We start from the raw sequence: 16,867 nt of genomic DNA on the forward strand, positions 1-16,867 counted from the left end.
GCGGCTCGGAAGTGAAGCGCGCGCAGAACTCGTGGTTATCTTACCAAAACCAAAACCCCTCCGTGGGGAGGCGGAGTAGCGGGCGCCCAGCTAGCCTGGCTCCTCCTTTCGCTTCAGCCAGTTGGGCCTTCGGCAGGCAGGCGGGCCTTCTGCCTGACACGGGGCGGGCTGTGCAGGCTGGATCCCGGAAGCGCTTTACGGCCCTGTCTAGCGCGCTGGCCCGCCCCTTCCCTCCACTCCCCCCCCACGCGCTCGCCGGCACCACCCGGAGACGCCCCCCTCGCCTCGCGTAGACGGGAAGGGGGGCCCGCCCCACCCCCACGGAGCGAGGCGGGCTGGCCGCCTCTGCTTCCCCCGTGCCTGGGGGTCGAGTGGGAGGGAAGCGCGAGATGGTCTTGCTGGAACCGCCCCGCCCGCGAGCGGTGAGAGGGGGAAGGGCCCGGGGTGCCTGTGGGCGTCTGTGGAGGGGTGGAGGGAGGGAGAAGGTTGTTGGCCAAACGTGACAGGCCGGGGGAGGGGGTTGCGTGTGCACGCCGTTAAACGGGACACAGGCGGCTGGGGGAGCGTCTGGGGTTAGAGCGGGCGCGGGGGGGTGGTGGTGGTGACTTTTTGTGGTCTGTAAGGGGCGTTTAGTGGCCGGGGGGTGGGCAGTTGTTGTGGACAGGCGACACAGACGTGGATGAAAATCTTTCATGGGGTGGAAGATATGAATAAGGTTACCCTGACTGGCGCGCGCGCACCCCCCCCACCCGCCCGTATAAACAAATGCAAGATTAAAGATAAACTTTATACTCCCCCACTTTTGTTAACGTTATAAATTTAGCAGGATTGCTGTTCTTCAAGGTACGGTGGCTTTATGAATAAGATGAGGTTTGAAGCAAGGAGGGATAAATTCGGGAGTGATGGTGAATCATTTCTTGAGGCCTGTAGTGGAGGGCCAGTAGTTGTGATGCAACCCCCCTTCCACTTGTGTGCACTCACACACACTGAACCTATTTTGCTTGGATTTCTTTATTCTTGTGCAAATAGATTTGATTCCCTCTGGTTCTGAATTATGAAATTGGAGACAAGGTAAAACATCAAAAAGGGTGTGATGGGTGTGAGTCCTTTTCTCTACGCCTACATGTAAAACTTTTTGACTGTTTTGGATGCATATCCAGGTTGCTTAGATATGCTACACCTATGCATGTATTTGTATAGCTGGGATGTGGGTAGTGCCACAATTATGGTATTGTTACTGTTGTAATGTACAATAGTTGCTTCTTCCTTTGGCATGTCCTAGCACGGTGACTGCAGTATGATGCTGCTTCTTTGGTTTTGGCAGCTGTAGAAATAGAAAATCTGACTGATAGCAAGGCCTTGGCAACGTATTGAAACTTTGTCTTGCTGAATTTTAGATCACTTTTACTTTGATGTGTGTGCATTTAGAGCATATCTTTTCAAAAGAGGTCAGAGTAAAAGCCTATATAGATGATTAAAAAACACAGATATTTTTTAATGCTGTATTTGCACTAGCCTGGATCCAGTGTTACTTGGTTATATTTTGTTCTCCCATAATTAAAGACAGCAGGGTAAACTTGCTGCCTGTGGAATTGGTATTTCACCACAAATCAACATGAAATGGGGGCATTGTGGCAGAATGCAGGTGTCAGGAAGGGGTATTGTCTGCTTGGTATTTGCCTCTTATTTTTATTTTACTTCTTGGTAAAGCCACCTGGTAAATAAGTCAACAAAAATAATTGGCCTATCTCCCCATACATACCTATGCTAGTTATTTGTGGCAGGAACGGGATAACCAAAACTTGTAATGCTCCCATGCCTGGTAACCCAGTAAAAATTCTCATACGCTACAGGCGAATCGTTATTATGTTTAAGGGGCTCTCTCACTGCAGTGATACAGTGGAATACTGCCCAGCCTGTAAAGTAGTAAAATGATGATTTAAAAAACCCTCTATTGCAAAATGTGGTAGGCAGGAGGACTGAAAAGTTATATTACTTGTTGCTTGTAATGTGAGAGTATTGTAGATGATAGCAACACTTGCACAGAACTAGCTGAGTGGGAAAACCTGCATTTTCCCATTGACGGTGTATTAAGTGGTAGGCCGTCTTGAGCGCCATTTTAGCCACTTTGATTGCTATTTCCTTGGCGGAAAGCCTAAATAAATAAATAGGAAAATGTTATTTCCTCAAAACAAAAGCACTATCTGGAGGAGAGAGATCATTAGTCCCCACCACATGTACATTAAAAAAAGAAAATAAAATAATAACTCAACAGTTACAAAGAACAGATGCCTTTGAAAAGAATTGTGTAAATTCAATAGGTCTGTCAATGGCTATTAGCTGCAATAGCTGAACATGGGCCCTTCATGTTCAGAAACAGCTTGCCTCAAATTTCAGCTGTTGGGGACAAACAACAAAATGAAGACTGCCACTATCTCAAACTGCTTGTGTGCTTCTTGGCTGCTTTCAGTGATGGTGCTAGGTTTGATGGGCTGACTCAGCATGGGACCATAAGTAGGCTAATATTTAGCCAGTGCTGTGGCAGATTATGCAAATATATAATTTTGTGTGAGTCTGTGTGTGTGTGCACATATATATATTTCTATCTCGCATGCTGATAGCTTTACTTTAGGCTTTATGCATATATGCATAATATATAATTGATGCTGTGGTACCAAATTAATGAGCCACAAAATTTAGTTCTTAGTGCAGTTAGACAACATACATTGCAATAGAGATCAGTACTGATGATGGTATTGGAAATGTAGCACAAGCTGCAGTTAACTTCTATATTTTGATGGGCTTTGATGGGCCTCTGATGCCATCTGTGCATTTTCTGATGCGAGAATTGAAGTGGAAGCTTTGCATCTTCCTGGGACACACAAAAGATGACAGTAAATAATGGGATGTAGCCTTCATTAAACTGAGTAAGCTTTTAACTAAAGTTTTTCCGCACAAACCATTATATCTTTAGCCCTATGTCTTGTGTGACCTTTTTCGTTTTCATCAGTGTCTGGCAAGCAGAGAAGCCTAACAATCTCTCTACCCAGCTGTTCATAAGCATGCTTTTTCTAGGTTACTTTCTAATTTTCTACTATGGCTCCTTTGTATTAGAAGCATTAGAATACATCTTGATCCATCTTAAATTGCTGTACTTTATTCTTGAGAAGCTGCCTTCTAGTGAATAGTTCAGGGACAAGAAGCATGTAACATGTGGGACTTATATTCTTTAAGAAGCAGGGGACAGCCAGATGAAGATTGGGGGATGAATGGTAAGGGCAGATCCCATTCTAACTTCTGTCCCTGGTGACAGAGACAAGCAAGGGCAGTCATGCTGGCCAAATGAGATGATCTTGTCATGATGTTCCAGTGTCCTGGGTCATATAGAATACTTGGGGTTAGCACAGACATTGCACTACATATATTTATGATTAGCACTTACCATGGTATATTACCTTAGTCAGTAGTTAAGATCCCAAACATATAGGTCCAGTTCAGATGTAACTATAAGATAGGGTTCCAGGGGAACCTTGGCATATCGATTGTGAGCAGCGTGATTGGACATGCTGCCTAATTGCTCCTGCTGCAAGCAGGAACAGCTAAACAAAACATAGGCCATCTGTCCATGGTTTGTTTATTGTTATGTGCAAATTGAGAACTCTGGTTTGTTTCTCCCCCAGCGAGCCAGAATCATAATCCATGGCCAAACTGGGCCTATAGTGAAACAAAACTGTAGCTTACCAATCTAAGCTTTCCCTCTTGAAGATAGGTACAGGGAGATTGTGGGATTTGCTTGTCACCTTGCAAAATCACTTCAGATTATGGCTTCACATCCTGGCTTGCAGCCAATCCTTATCCATGGTTTAGATCAGAGTTGAGAAACTTGTGGCCTTCTGGACATTTTGGCCTACAGCTACCATCAGCCCTGTCCAGCATAGCCAATGGTGAGGCATGGTGATAGTTGTGGCCTTGCACATGTTTTGGCCTAGAAGTTGCTCACCCTTGGGTTATTCAGATATAATTATTAATAATGGTTATATCTGTGTAGGAAGCTTTCTCCTCTTATTCTCCAATTTGCCTGTATCTGCTCTCATTCTTAATGACGAGATGGGAATGAGTTTTGCCCTGTCATTTTTCCAAGCCCTTAATATTCTCTTCTGGGACTCCCCTTCTCCCAATTATAAAATGCAGAATTCAGATGATCCCAAAGTGAGGGATTATGTGATGCTTTAATTGTACACGGAATGGTTGCTTGTGCAAGTGCACCCATGTCTGAAAATCTGACAAATAATGCCAGAACTAAAGTCCAAATGGGTGTATGTCAGGGTGGGCCCAGGCACCCTATATAAAGGGTTACCCCAACCTACCGAGTTATTATTATCTTTGTGCCTCACCATTTAACTATTTACTTTTGTTAGGTTAACAGAAAACAGTAGAAATATTTAGAAAATTAAATTTTACTAGCATGCTCTACAAATGCTTCATTCTTTGACTGTGAGGTGATTTGGATGTAATGGCAAATTGTGGCTTAATTACCCCATGATTTGCTATCCACAAGCAGGAGTCAGCGAGTGTGCTGCCTCCTGCGCACTCTCACATCTGCTTTTAATCAACAATTTACAATTGGCAGAGTCATAGGTTGTGAGCGAGATGTGCAACCCAGAGGTTAGGGGCTAAACAACCCAGCAGTTAACCCAACAACAAACCACACATTACATTTCATGGGAACTGAGTTAATATGCTACATATATTATATATGTTTTCTGACTTATTGTGTAATCTGTGGATGAGATTTTGTGGTTGTGTTATTGGCTCTGGCATGTTTCTAGTTCTTATGACACATGGAACTGGTCTGGATTATGGTAGGTTGATAGCGGTGGCCTCATATCCTCAGAGGGGGCCAACCATCTTGAGTTGGAATTCCATCCCTGAGTCCAGCGTAATTATGTTTATTATAACAAGACTTTTGGTGGATTGATTCAATATTGCAGTATTTGCAAATAACAGTTTCAGAATAATAATAATAATAACAACAACAACAACACATAGAGTGAAAGCAATATATGTCCGCTGTAGTCTGGCATCCATGAAAATCATATGTGAATTCTCTTAATGAAATACAGCTAAAATATGAAAAATCCTTTGCAGCACAATATTTGACTATGAGGTGTCAATATTTTACATATTTCCAAAATGATATTTCATGCTGAAGAAGTCTTCAAATCCCATTGGACCTAAAACTAGCTTGGGGAACTGGAATCTGAATTGCCTGTGCCACAGCCAAGTCTGAAGACTTTACCCTGCTCTTCAGCTGAAAAAGATCCCAATGTGGATCCTTGTGTTCCTCTTTGCATGCCAAGTGTCCAATTTTGTGATGTGCCGCTTAGAAGCAAGGCAGCACTGTGCCTACAAGAATTAGACATGCCAAAAGAAGGGAGTCTGGCTCTTATGGTTTTGTTGCAAAATGCTGTCTTTAGTCACATTAGTGTAATATTATGGGGAACATGGCACCAGCACTCTGGACCCTATGGAATGATTGCTAGTCCCTGTATCTACATTGTTGTCCTGCTTTTATGATGGCCTGTAAGGACCAATTGACACAATTATATTTTTCGATTTACATTGTGGGATTGTTGTTAGAAGTGATCTTAATTGGAAATGCAATATCTGAATTGCTTCTGCATATCAGTTGTATCCTTCTTAATGGTTTTCTGGATCATAATTCAGCATTCACAAATAAGTAGGAAAGCAATTAATGTTTAGTTTCTTTGTGACCTTATAGGAAGTTGATTTTTGTGCATTTGTATCCCCATGTGTTTTATATTTGTAGAAGACTAATGGTGTGTATGTTTTTTGCATACTGCGGAAGCAGATGTACTTGTGAGGGTTCTCCAGTAACAAGATCCTAATTATAATCTTGCCTGAAAAATTCCATGCTTAAAACAAAAGCCGTTTTAAGGCTATACTAACAATTCCTTCTTGATTTTGGAAACCATGTATCTTTTTAATACTCAGAAAATTGCTTGATTGAGAGATCAAGTGTGTGTCAGTGAGAAATGGATATGGTGCATATAATTGTCTGAAAAGAAGCACAGTTCTAATGTTACAGAGGAACATGTGGTATCTTTTATTTGAATTGCACAAATATAGCATTTCTCTTTTTCAGCAAATGACCTATTAAAACTGGAATTTATCTAGGCTAGATCCTTAAATGATTTTGCCCCGCCCCCAAACTCACACAAAGAATGTAGGAGCATCTTCAGTAATATGCAGCCAATGTTTGAGGGCAACTGCTATGCTACTCACTTAGTGGTTGCCCTCAAGGTATTGATCTACATTGGAATGCCAATTGGAATTATGGCCTGCTGAAGGCTCCAGTGGAGTTTTCATACCTACAAAGATTTTCTTTCTCTGTTGACTGGACTGTCAATTGTAAGGGTTGTGATGTGTGTCCCTCCATAGCTAGAAGTGGTTGAACCATGTGTCATACCACAGTGCAGCTGTGGTTGTGCCCATAAATAGTGTTGCAGTAAAGTTTCTCAACCGCATGTCTCCTTGCTGCTTATTATAATGTGTGGTGGGGAAGATGCATATTTGGAAATGCATCGGGAAACATGATTGGCCAAGCTTCATGTTTAAGCATGTTTTTAGTTATATGTTGTACCTCCATGTGTTGTACTTGCTGCAAAGACATGTAATTGGCTCATGGGAACTCATGTGTCCTGTAGTGCGGGGTAGGCAACATGATGATAACCAGATGTTGGACTACAACTCACATAAGCCCCAGTTAGCATGGCCAGTGGTCAGGGATTATGGGACTTATAGTCCAAAACATCTGGATAGCGTCACATTGCCTACCCTTGCTATAATGTGCGAGGTGACCCTTAGAATCATGAGTGTTCAAGGTGTAGGTCACTGTGTGTGGGTGTGGTTGAGTATGATCCAAGCTGTTAAAGGCTTTTAAGGTTAACATGATCACTTTGACAGGCATCTGGCAAGTGCGAATCAGTGTAGTTCTTTCAATATAGGGATTATGCCTTCACGCTATTAATAGTTGAGTTGCAAGTAAACTCAGTGCAATATAATCTTAATGCTCTGTGTTTGTGTAATTTATCACATACCTGTAATTAGCGATAATACTGGTAAGTAATTTGGAGATCTTTCCAAAAGTATGGTTGTACTGTAGGAAAACTGTACTTTTCATAGTTGGAGAGAATATTGTATAGACAGTTAAAAGTGGAGTTTGTGTGAACCAAATGAAAACGAAACGTTATAAAGATGTTTATGATTATATATTAATTATTATATTACATATATTATCTATAGTATGTAAGTCTAGGTTTCATTGTCCTATTCTACAGTTGATCAAACAAATTGTTCTTCAAACTTAACCTTGAAGACATGGAATATAGCAACATGCATAAATGTCAGTGCAACTGTACTAGTGCAGCTAGCGTTTGTATGCCAGTCAATTGATCATCAGTTATTTGACTATGGTCAAATATTCCATGAAGCCAAGAAAGCCACTGTGTGGGTGACAGCTTATCTTTTTTATTTCACTATGGTGCCCCCTAGCCCTGCAGTAGTCAGGGCATACAACCTGAAAGCAAAAATGATCATGCAAGTAGAGGTGAAAAATTATTTGAAGCTGACGATGCTTGAAGAATTGCCAGCATAGCACAGCTGTTTTTAACAAATGGAGTGTTGTTATTTTTAAATGCTGTTTCTGTTTAATTTTCATTTTTTAAGATCTGTAATCTGACCCTTGTGTTCCAGGATAAAAGCCAGAGCAGAGAATTGTTCAATGAATCTCTCACTGATAGGATAGGAACCTTACCTAATTTAGTTAAGTTTTATAATAATGCTTTGCAGTATGTAGAAAAGTAAACTTGATGGTTAATGATTACTGTGAAATTTGTTTTTCAAATTGGCGTTAAGTGTAAGACCTATCACTTTTGTTGTTTAATGAAATTCGTGCTTTAAAAATCTTGACCATTATTTGACAGTATTTGACTGGTCAGTTGACCCCCCAAAATGTAATAGTGAAATACAACACAGTGTTAGTTACACTATTGTGCGAACACACCTGTAGTTCTAAAATTTTAGTGTAAAGAACCTGAGCAGTATGGTTGCCACTTGGAAAGTAGTAGAGAAGAGTCATGGTATGAGGGAAAAAGTAGTGATGTTGTTAGTGCATGTCCTGTCCTCTTTCTGTGGATGAGCTGTCCTCTCCCATCTTGCATGGTGCACAGAAACTTAAAACCACTTTGCTAGTAGGTGTAAAACGCAGTAGGAAACATAATCCACACCTTTCACCACCATGACTAACAAAAAACAAAATGTCCATTGAGAGGAGGAATCTGATTCCTTTCCTCCATGCTATTTGGAGGGTTAATACACATTACAGCAAGAGGACTCAACAAAAAGATAAGCATCACCAAATATGTGCTATTGCTAATAAATACATGAGAGTGTTATATGGTGAAAAGGAAATTAGTGATGGACCTCAGTACTGAAAGTACACAACCACCAAGCATTACAAAATGTTGATACCTACAACAATACCTACAAGCTTGACTTTTTTGTTCAGTCTCAGCCATCGGTGTTCAAGGTACACCTAGTCATTGTTAAATCAGGAATGGTGTGCTGTGAGATTACCACTCCTGACACCATATAGATAGCAACATACTGATTATACTAGCAGTTTATTCTGATTTGGTTGTCCAGTATAGCTTGACTGTTCATTGGTGGATAACAATCTGCATTTGGCCTTCAGCGTGGTACAGGTCATGTGGATCATTTGCAAACTGGCAGGAAGTCAATATATTTTAAAATGGCATATACTGTTTCTAACATGTTCAAAGCACCTTTCAACTGTAGAGAAAGAAAATTAAATAAAAATGAGATAAAAATGAAATATACAATGTTTTAAGTCTTTCAGAAGCATCCCTCTACGGGGAAGTCCCAGAAGCAAGATGAAAAGGGAAGGTTTTACAGCCCTTTCAAAAGCCACGCAAAGAAGATAAATTCCTTAATATAAAATTATCCCATTAGTGTCTCTACAAACAGATCCTATGGTACCATCACTATTTTTCTGTGCAAGTAAATCAGGAAAATAGAAGTTGCCATTCCTGTTGGTTTTGGAGCATGTTAGGAGTGTGATTTACTGCATGCCTCTCTCTCCCTTGTCTCTTGAATAGAGGGGGAATCTTATGGTGAGGATTGTGGTGATGTGCTTTCCCAAAGCTCTCTTGCTAGAAGTATAAGACAGAGCTGGTATATTTTTCAAGGGAGAGCTCTTGTCTGATTTGCTTGAAGATTTTTTTCAAGGATGGAAAGAGAAAGTTCTTTCCCTTTCAGGTATGGTACTTAGAATATGAGTTGTAATTTATTCCTTATGTCCTCTTATATGTTTCAGTATAGCATTGAGCAAAGCGGGGAAGGTACTTATGAAATATAAAATTGGGATATTGGCATATATATGTGTGCAATGTATGTGGTTTTCTAATTTTCTTCCTAAAAGTTTTCTTCATTTTACTATGTATTTATAGAAGATGCTGGAAGCATCAGAAGATCATAACCACTGGGAAGCTTGATTGCTGTTTCCTGAGAATCTTGAGACTAACATCAGTCTGGCATGGCGCAGGGCAACCAGCAACTTGACATGCAGGTACTCCATGACCTTCGGCAACACTTCCCTGAGATTCCAGAAGGTGTGGTGTCTCAGTGCATGCTACAGGTAAGTTTTCAGAGATTCAACAATCATTATTTTTTTACTTTTTAGACTCCAATGTGACAAGCTAGTAGGATCCAAGCATTACTTTATCCTTTTTGTTTCTGAAGGATAAAAGTCCTCTCCTTGTGGTGGGGGAATGAAAACTAATTTATTCTAAACTGTTTATTCCAAATGTTTCACAGCAGTACTTCATTTTACATTGCCACATCTTTAGGAAAAAGTTATTACCTTTTCACACATAAAATCAATTCTGCTAGTATGGGTTGTGCCTGTCCTGTTTAGCTGCACTGGGATTTTTAACCAGACTAAAATGGTGCTAGTGGTGTTGATTTTACTAGTGAAAAAGTAATAACTGTTTCCTAAAGATATGCTAACATTAATGAAATACCACTGTGAAAATATTGCTTGGCAATTGTATAGATGTCTGTCAATGAGTTGTGGAGGGAAGGGATAATGTTTGAATTAAAACAGGTTTTACCTCCTTGTTAAGCTACTAAAGTGAAATTCTCTAGTAGCTGTCAAAGTTCCAATAAGAGGGGGAAGAAATACATTTCTAATCAAGGAGAGTAGAAATACTGTAATTCCTATTTTCTCAGTCACTTATCAGCTTTTATACTATTTATAGTTAAACATTGCTTAATACAGAGTAGAAGGTAAAGAGTTTCCCCAAATACATCACTAATTCCAAGAGTCGGGTCAGAAATTTGAGAAGACTGAAGAAACTGTACATCAAAACACAAATTCAAATACATATTTTGATCCCTCTCTCCCAAATAGGGAAGATAATAATAGGAATAACAAATATAGTGCAAGTAAAAAAGGAAATGCTGTGGTGATGGTAGGTGTGTGAGCCTGAACCTTAAGAACTAGATGCTCCTGCCACTGGATTACTTGAGAATGATAATTTCTAATAATGTCTCGCCCAATTTAGTATACTGGAAGTATTGGAAACTACAATTTCCATGAGTCTCTGAGGCAATGGATGCTCAGGGGCATTGCTCTGGAAAAAAAAAAAAAAAAAGATTTACAATGGATCACAATAAGGTGTTAAGCTTGATGCTGTTGCATACATGCAAAAAAAGACAAATACCTATGAAATGTTCTTCATCTCAAAAGGGTGCTCTTTTTCTTAAAGACCCTTGTTTTATTCATACGTAAATTTATTAGAGTAAAAATCATATGATTATTCAACCAAGACTTTAAGTTGGGTAACAGCTCTGCCTGAAATATAATACCGAAGACTTGTTCGAGGTAGGCTTTTTTATGATTGACATGTATGAATATGGAATTATAGTATAGTTTGTCAAACTCATTTACTTTATAACACTTAACATGTGCTAATTCTTATTAGAACAACAACAACCTCGATGCTTGTTGTCGAGTTCTTGCACAAGAGAGTAACAAGTACCTGTATATGGAGTACCACAGCCCAGATGATCCCCGACTGAACAGGAATCGCCTTCTGCATATTAACCTGGGTATCCATCCTCATGCCAGCTATCATGGAGGGGATGGAGCTCAACTTAATGGTGGTCGTACACTGGTACATAGTTCAAGTGATGGACATATTGATCCACAACGCACAGCAGGTAAACAGCTCATATGCTTAGTTCAAGAACCACATTCTGCTCCAGCTGTTGTGGCAGCTTCTCCCAACTACAATCCATTTTTTATGAATGACCAGAATAGAAATGCAGCTACTCCCCCTCCGCAACCACCTCAGCAACCTTCTTCCATACAACCTGGAATGAATACATCTGCTATGCAAGGTCCTCCTCCTCCTCCTCCATATATGCACATACCTCGGTACAGCACAAATCCTATAACTGTTACAGTGTCGCAAAACCTCCCTTCTGGACAGACTGTGCCCAGAGCTTTACAAATTCTTCCTCCGATTCCAAGCAGTCCTTATGGGAATCCTGGCTCTCTCTACATTAGGCAGACATCTCAAGGTTCTTCAGGACGACAGACTCCTACTCAAAATACACAGTGGCATTCATCGCCACAAGGTCCAGTTCCACATTACAGTCCACATCCATTACCTGTCTATCCACATCAACAAAACTATCAACCTTCTCAGTATTCTCCCAAACAGCCCCAGATTCCTCAGTCACCTTTTCGATCACCACCTGCTTCTCAGTGTCCTTCTCCTTTTGGCTCACCTCAGCATCAAGTTCAGCCTACTCAGTTAGGACATCAAAGTTCCCATGTTTTTATGCCTCCTAGTCCTTCAACTGTTCTACCCCATCCTTATCAACAAACGCCCCAGACGTATCAAAAACCAGGTGGACACTCAGTAGCTTATCTCCCATATGGTGGATCTACCTTATCTAAAGGCTCCATGAACAAGATAGAAATTACCGTTGAGCCACCACAAAGACCAGGGACTGCAATTAATAGGAGCCCTTCGCCTATAAGTAACCAACCATCCCAGCGGAACCAGCACCCATTGTATGCACCTGCTACTCCTCCTTCAAGTTCTCCTTCCAGAAGTATGTCAGGTCAGCCCAAACCTCCTTATAGTGTTAATCCTGTATATATAACATACACGCAACCAGCTGGACCTACAGGTGTACTTACACAGTCCCCCCGGGTAATGGTATCTCAGCCAAATCCAGCAGTTTTTAAAATCACAGTAGGCCGAGCACCAGCTGAGAACCTTTTAAATTTAGTGGACCAAGAAGAGCGTTCTGCAGCACCAGAACCTATCCAGCCCATTTCAGTTGTACCAGGATCTGGAGGTGAAAGAGGAAGCCATAAGTACCAGAGGAGTTCCAGTTCTGGATCGGATGACTATGCTTATACTCAAGGTAAACTTACTGAGAATTACTGAAGCACGCAGTTCAAATACTTTTTAAAAATACCATTTCTTTAGCTTGTGTCCCTAAACTACTAATGATCTCCCAAATTCAAAAGCCAACGTGAAATATCATAGTTTTTTTTAGTATGGATTGGTTAATAACAAATGCATATCATCTTGTCCCATGAGAGAGAAGATTGAAGAAGCATATACTTCTGCAGTTTACTCATTTTGGTTTCTGCAGCAGCAAAGAAGGTGTCAGTGCTTAATGATTGCTGTGTCAGTGTAATGTGGCATGATGTTGCACCACTCTGATGTCATAAATATATTGCGTTGATACGGTGTGGTGGTTATTGCAGAAGGTAGCTGCTGCTGACATACAATGCATCACATAATGCTACAGAAATGGACGGGGTGTGGGACTGGATAGCACTGATGACTTGACTGAATGCCACACTGAAGTAACATCTGGCATTATAGAGCTAACACAGCCCTACATATGTCATATGTAGTAAAGTTCTTGCAGTGGCCTACAGACAGGCTAGTAAGAATTATTTGCTGTAGCATTGCATGCTGCTGAGGCTTTGTCACCACAAATTACTGTGGACTCTCAAAATTAACTTTCAGATGGAAGAAAAGGAAATAATCTGAGGTTAAATAATTTTTTTAATGTGTGTGGTTTACTGTTACTTGTTTCTTGTGTGTTCTTCATGTACACCAGAATGCATCTTCTGAGGAGTTGGATACTGTAGGACAAGCACATAATAGTTGCTTTATTAAAGTGGGTTGTGGAGGAGCAGAACATGCATAATTGTGTTTGATCATCCTCCCCATTCACAGTCAACAAAATAGAGACTAGTAGTTCAAGCTATTATGGCTTTATTATGCTAAAGGCAAGCTTTTCCACAATGCAGATTCAAGGAAGCTCTCAAACTGCCCCAGGCTCTAAACGACTCTTCTAAGATCTCTATTGGGGAAGACAATCTGCAGGGTAGCGAAGTTGTCATCAATTTGCATATGAACACCGATGGTCAAACCTGCCTAAGGGTGATGCCCCTCCCTTAGGATGGCTCCCTTCTACGCTGGCTTCGAGGAGTGGCTATCCTGGCAGAGCATCTTAGCCCTGTCCCTAACTCCACCCACTTTGACTTGTGACATGCTTTGGTGTCTCTCAAGTCGCACCTCTCTTCCTCGGAAACTTGGGTTCTCACGGTGGGGTGGGGAGGCAGCGACTTGTCCTTGGCCATCTGTTTGTCAAGGCCTTTGGACGATTCACTCCCAACACCTGAGGGCTCTGGGGGAGGTTCCTCCCCTGTTCTCTGATCTAGCTGTTTCAGCTCTGATTCAGAATTGCAGTCTTCAGAAATCTCAAGGGGCCTGGGCTCAACCCTGACAATAATAAACCTATTTAACACTTGTAACTGTCTGATAATCTACTTTTCCCCAGGCTGCATAGGAAGGATTTGTTCATTGTAATGTTTGTTACCTAGCAAACAGGAAGGAGACAAATGGATATGTGCTGTAAATAAATTTAGACTAGAAATCAGGATTCTACCTCAGTAGTTGGGTGGCAGCTCCCTGAGGTCTATACAGAAGGGCCCGGTTCAGTCCCTGACATCTCCAGTTAAAAGGGTCAGGAAACCAGTGATGTAAAAGACCTCTGTCTGTGATCCTGGAGAGCTTCTGTCAGACAAACCAGACAAAAAATTATATTTTTATTTTCAACATTTTTATTAATAAAGTTCTCAGGGCAGTTAAAGACTTAAACAGGTTAAAGATAAATAACAAAGTGACAATAAGATATGATGTAGCATAAAAACTAAGAGAATAAAATAATAAAAACTAAAGCAAATGTTAAGTTTCAACAGCTTTAAAAGACTTGGGAAAACAATAAGGCTCTGAAAATATGATAAAGAAAGTGCAAGCCGAGCCCCTTTGGGGAGGGCATTCCATAGCCAGAGTGCCACTACTGAGAAGGCCCTTCCAGGGGACGAGTGGTATAATCCACCCCACGTCCCCTGGGAGCAGGGTAACTGGAGAGGGGCCTTCAAAGTTGATTGAAAGTTCTGGGTTTGTACATATCGGAAGAAGTGATCCTTCAGGAACTGGTAGTAGCTTCAGTACTGGATTAGATTGACACCTATTTAGTTTTGGTAGCAATAGGCCAAGTTAATTTTTTTTTTAACAAAATGTGACATAGTTGATTCTGTAGTCAATCTGCTAAGACTGTGAAAATGTAAGTGTTCTTAATTTTTTTTTTACCCCACTTCTTAAATCTTTATTGGCCTCAGGTTGTACAGCAGCAAGAGATTTTTGCTTGAGCTTCTAAGGAGTTGCTGCCTGGCATATTGAATATCCTTGGATAGATGGACCCACTGGTGGGGCTCATTATAAATTAGAATTTGTATGTCTTCTGTAACAAGCAAGAGGAGCTAGGAGTGCTGATGTATTGTCTTCAACTATAGGAAAGTCTGGACAGCAAGACACTGACTGAGATCCAGACTACATTAGGTGAACTTGGCTCCCATTGAGCTAAATGAGACCCAAGTTGAACTAAGTCTTGAACTAACTTGCTGAATACTGTTGTTGTTGTTGTTCAGTCGTTCAGTCATGTCCGACTCTTCGTGACCTTATGGACCATAGCACGCCAGGCCTTCCTGTCCTGCGCTCTCTCCTGGAGCGTGCTCAAGTTCATATTCATTGCATCCGTGATGCTATCTAGCCATCTCATCCTCTGCCGTCCCCTTCTCCTTTTGCCTTCAGTCTTTCCCAGCATCAGGGTCTTTTCCAGGGAGTTTTCTCTTTGCATTAGGTGGCCAAAATATTTGAGCTTCAGCTTCAGTATCTGTCCTTCCAATGAGCACTCAGGGTTGATTTCCTTTAGGATTGTCTGATTTGACCTCTTTGCAGTCCAGGGGACTCGTAAGAGTCTTCTCCAGCACCACAATTCGAAAGCATCAATTCTTCGGTGCTCAGCCTTCCTTATAGTCCAGCTCTCACAGCCATACATTACTACTGGGAAAACCATAGCTTTGATTATACGAACCTTTGTCGACAAGGTGATGTCTCTGCTTCTTACTATGCTGTCTAGGTTTGCCATAGCTTTTCTCCCAAGGAGCAAGCGTCTTTTAATTTCATGGCTACAGTCACCGTCTGCGGTAATCTTGGAGCCCAAGAAAATGAAATCTGTCACTGCTTCCATTTCTTCCCCTTCTATATGCCAGGAAGTGATGGGGCCAGATGCCATGATCTTCGTTTTTTTAATGTTGAGTTTCAGACCAGCTTTTGCACTCTCCATTTTCACCCTCAACAAGAGGCTCTTTAGATCCTCTTCGCTTTCTGCCATTAGGGTGGTATCATCTGCGTATCGGAGGTTGTTGATAATTCTCCCGGCAGTCTTAATTCTGACCTGTGATTCATCCAACCTTGCGTTTCTCATGATGTACTCTGCATATAAGTTAAATAAGCAGGGCGACAATATACAGACTTGTCGTACTCCTTTCCCAGTTTTAAACCAATCGGCGGTTCCATGTCCACTTCTTACTGTTGCTTCTTGACCCTTGTACAGGTTTCTCAGGAGACAGGTAAGGTGGTCTGGTACTCCCATCTCTTTAAGAATTTGCCACAGTTTGTTGTGATCCACACAATCAAAGGTTTTAGCGTAGTCAATGAAGCAGAAATAGACGTTTTTCTGGAATTCTCTTGCTTTCTCCATGATCCAGCGAATGTTGGCGATTTGATCTCTAGTTCCTCTGCCTCTTTGAAACCCAGCTTGTACTTCCGGTAGTTCTCGGTTCACATACTGCTGAAGCGTAGCATGTAGGATTTTGAGCATCACCTTGCTGGCATGTGAAATGAGAGCAATTGTATGGTAGTTTGAACATTCTTTGGCATTTCCCTTCTTTGGAACTGGAATAAACTGACCTTTTCCAGTCTTGTGGCCACTGTTGAGTGTTCCAAATGTGTTGGCATATTGAGTGCAACACTTTAACAGCATCGTCTTTTAGGATTTTAAATAGCTCAGCTGGAATACTGTCCTCTCCGCTAGCTTTGTTGTTAGTAATGCTTCCTAAGGCCCACTTGACTTCACTCTCTAGGATGTCCAGCTCAAGTTCAGTGACCACACTGTCATGGCTATCAGGGACATTCAGATCTTTCCTGTATAGTTCTTCTGTGTATTCTTTCCACCTTTTCTCATCTGCTTCTGTTAGGTCCCTGCCTTCTTTGTCCTTTATCATGCCCGTCTTTGCACAAAACGGTCCTTTGAGATCTCCGATTTTCTTGAAGAGATCTCTAGTCTTTCTAGTCTTGAAGAGATCTCTAGTCCATTC

The 16,867-nt window shown here is 41.3% G+C and overlaps 1 protein-coding gene across 3 annotated transcripts in view; it reads left to right on the forward strand.

Moving 5' to 3' along the window:
• Positions 1-289: 289 nt before the first annotated feature.
• Positions 290-16,867, forward strand: part of TAB3 (TGF-beta activated kinase 1 (MAP3K7) binding protein 3) — a 29,342-nt gene continuing 12,764 nt past the window's right edge. For 2 of the 3 annotated variants that reach the window (XM_084843972.1, XM_084843970.1), the window contains exons 1-3: positions 290-422; positions 9,552-9,739; positions 11,088-12,546. In XM_084843972.1, the coding sequence (XP_084700098.1) occupies positions 9,638-9,739; positions 11,088-12,546 (1,561 nt within the window). In that variant the 5' untranslated portion in view covers positions 290-422; positions 9,552-9,637. Of the gene's footprint in view, positions 423-8,972; positions 9,361-9,551; positions 9,740-11,087; positions 12,547-16,867 lie in introns of those variants that run through there. The other variant, XM_084843971.1, reaches the window with a different exon arrangement.

Source organism: Heloderma suspectum, chromosome 3 (genome assembly GCF_057233095.1).
Source record: "Heloderma suspectum isolate Gila_16-S chromosome 3, 16-S_ref, whole genome shotgun sequence".
Taxonomy (NCBI): Eukaryota; Metazoa; Chordata; class Lepidosauria; order Squamata; family Helodermatidae; genus Heloderma; species Heloderma suspectum.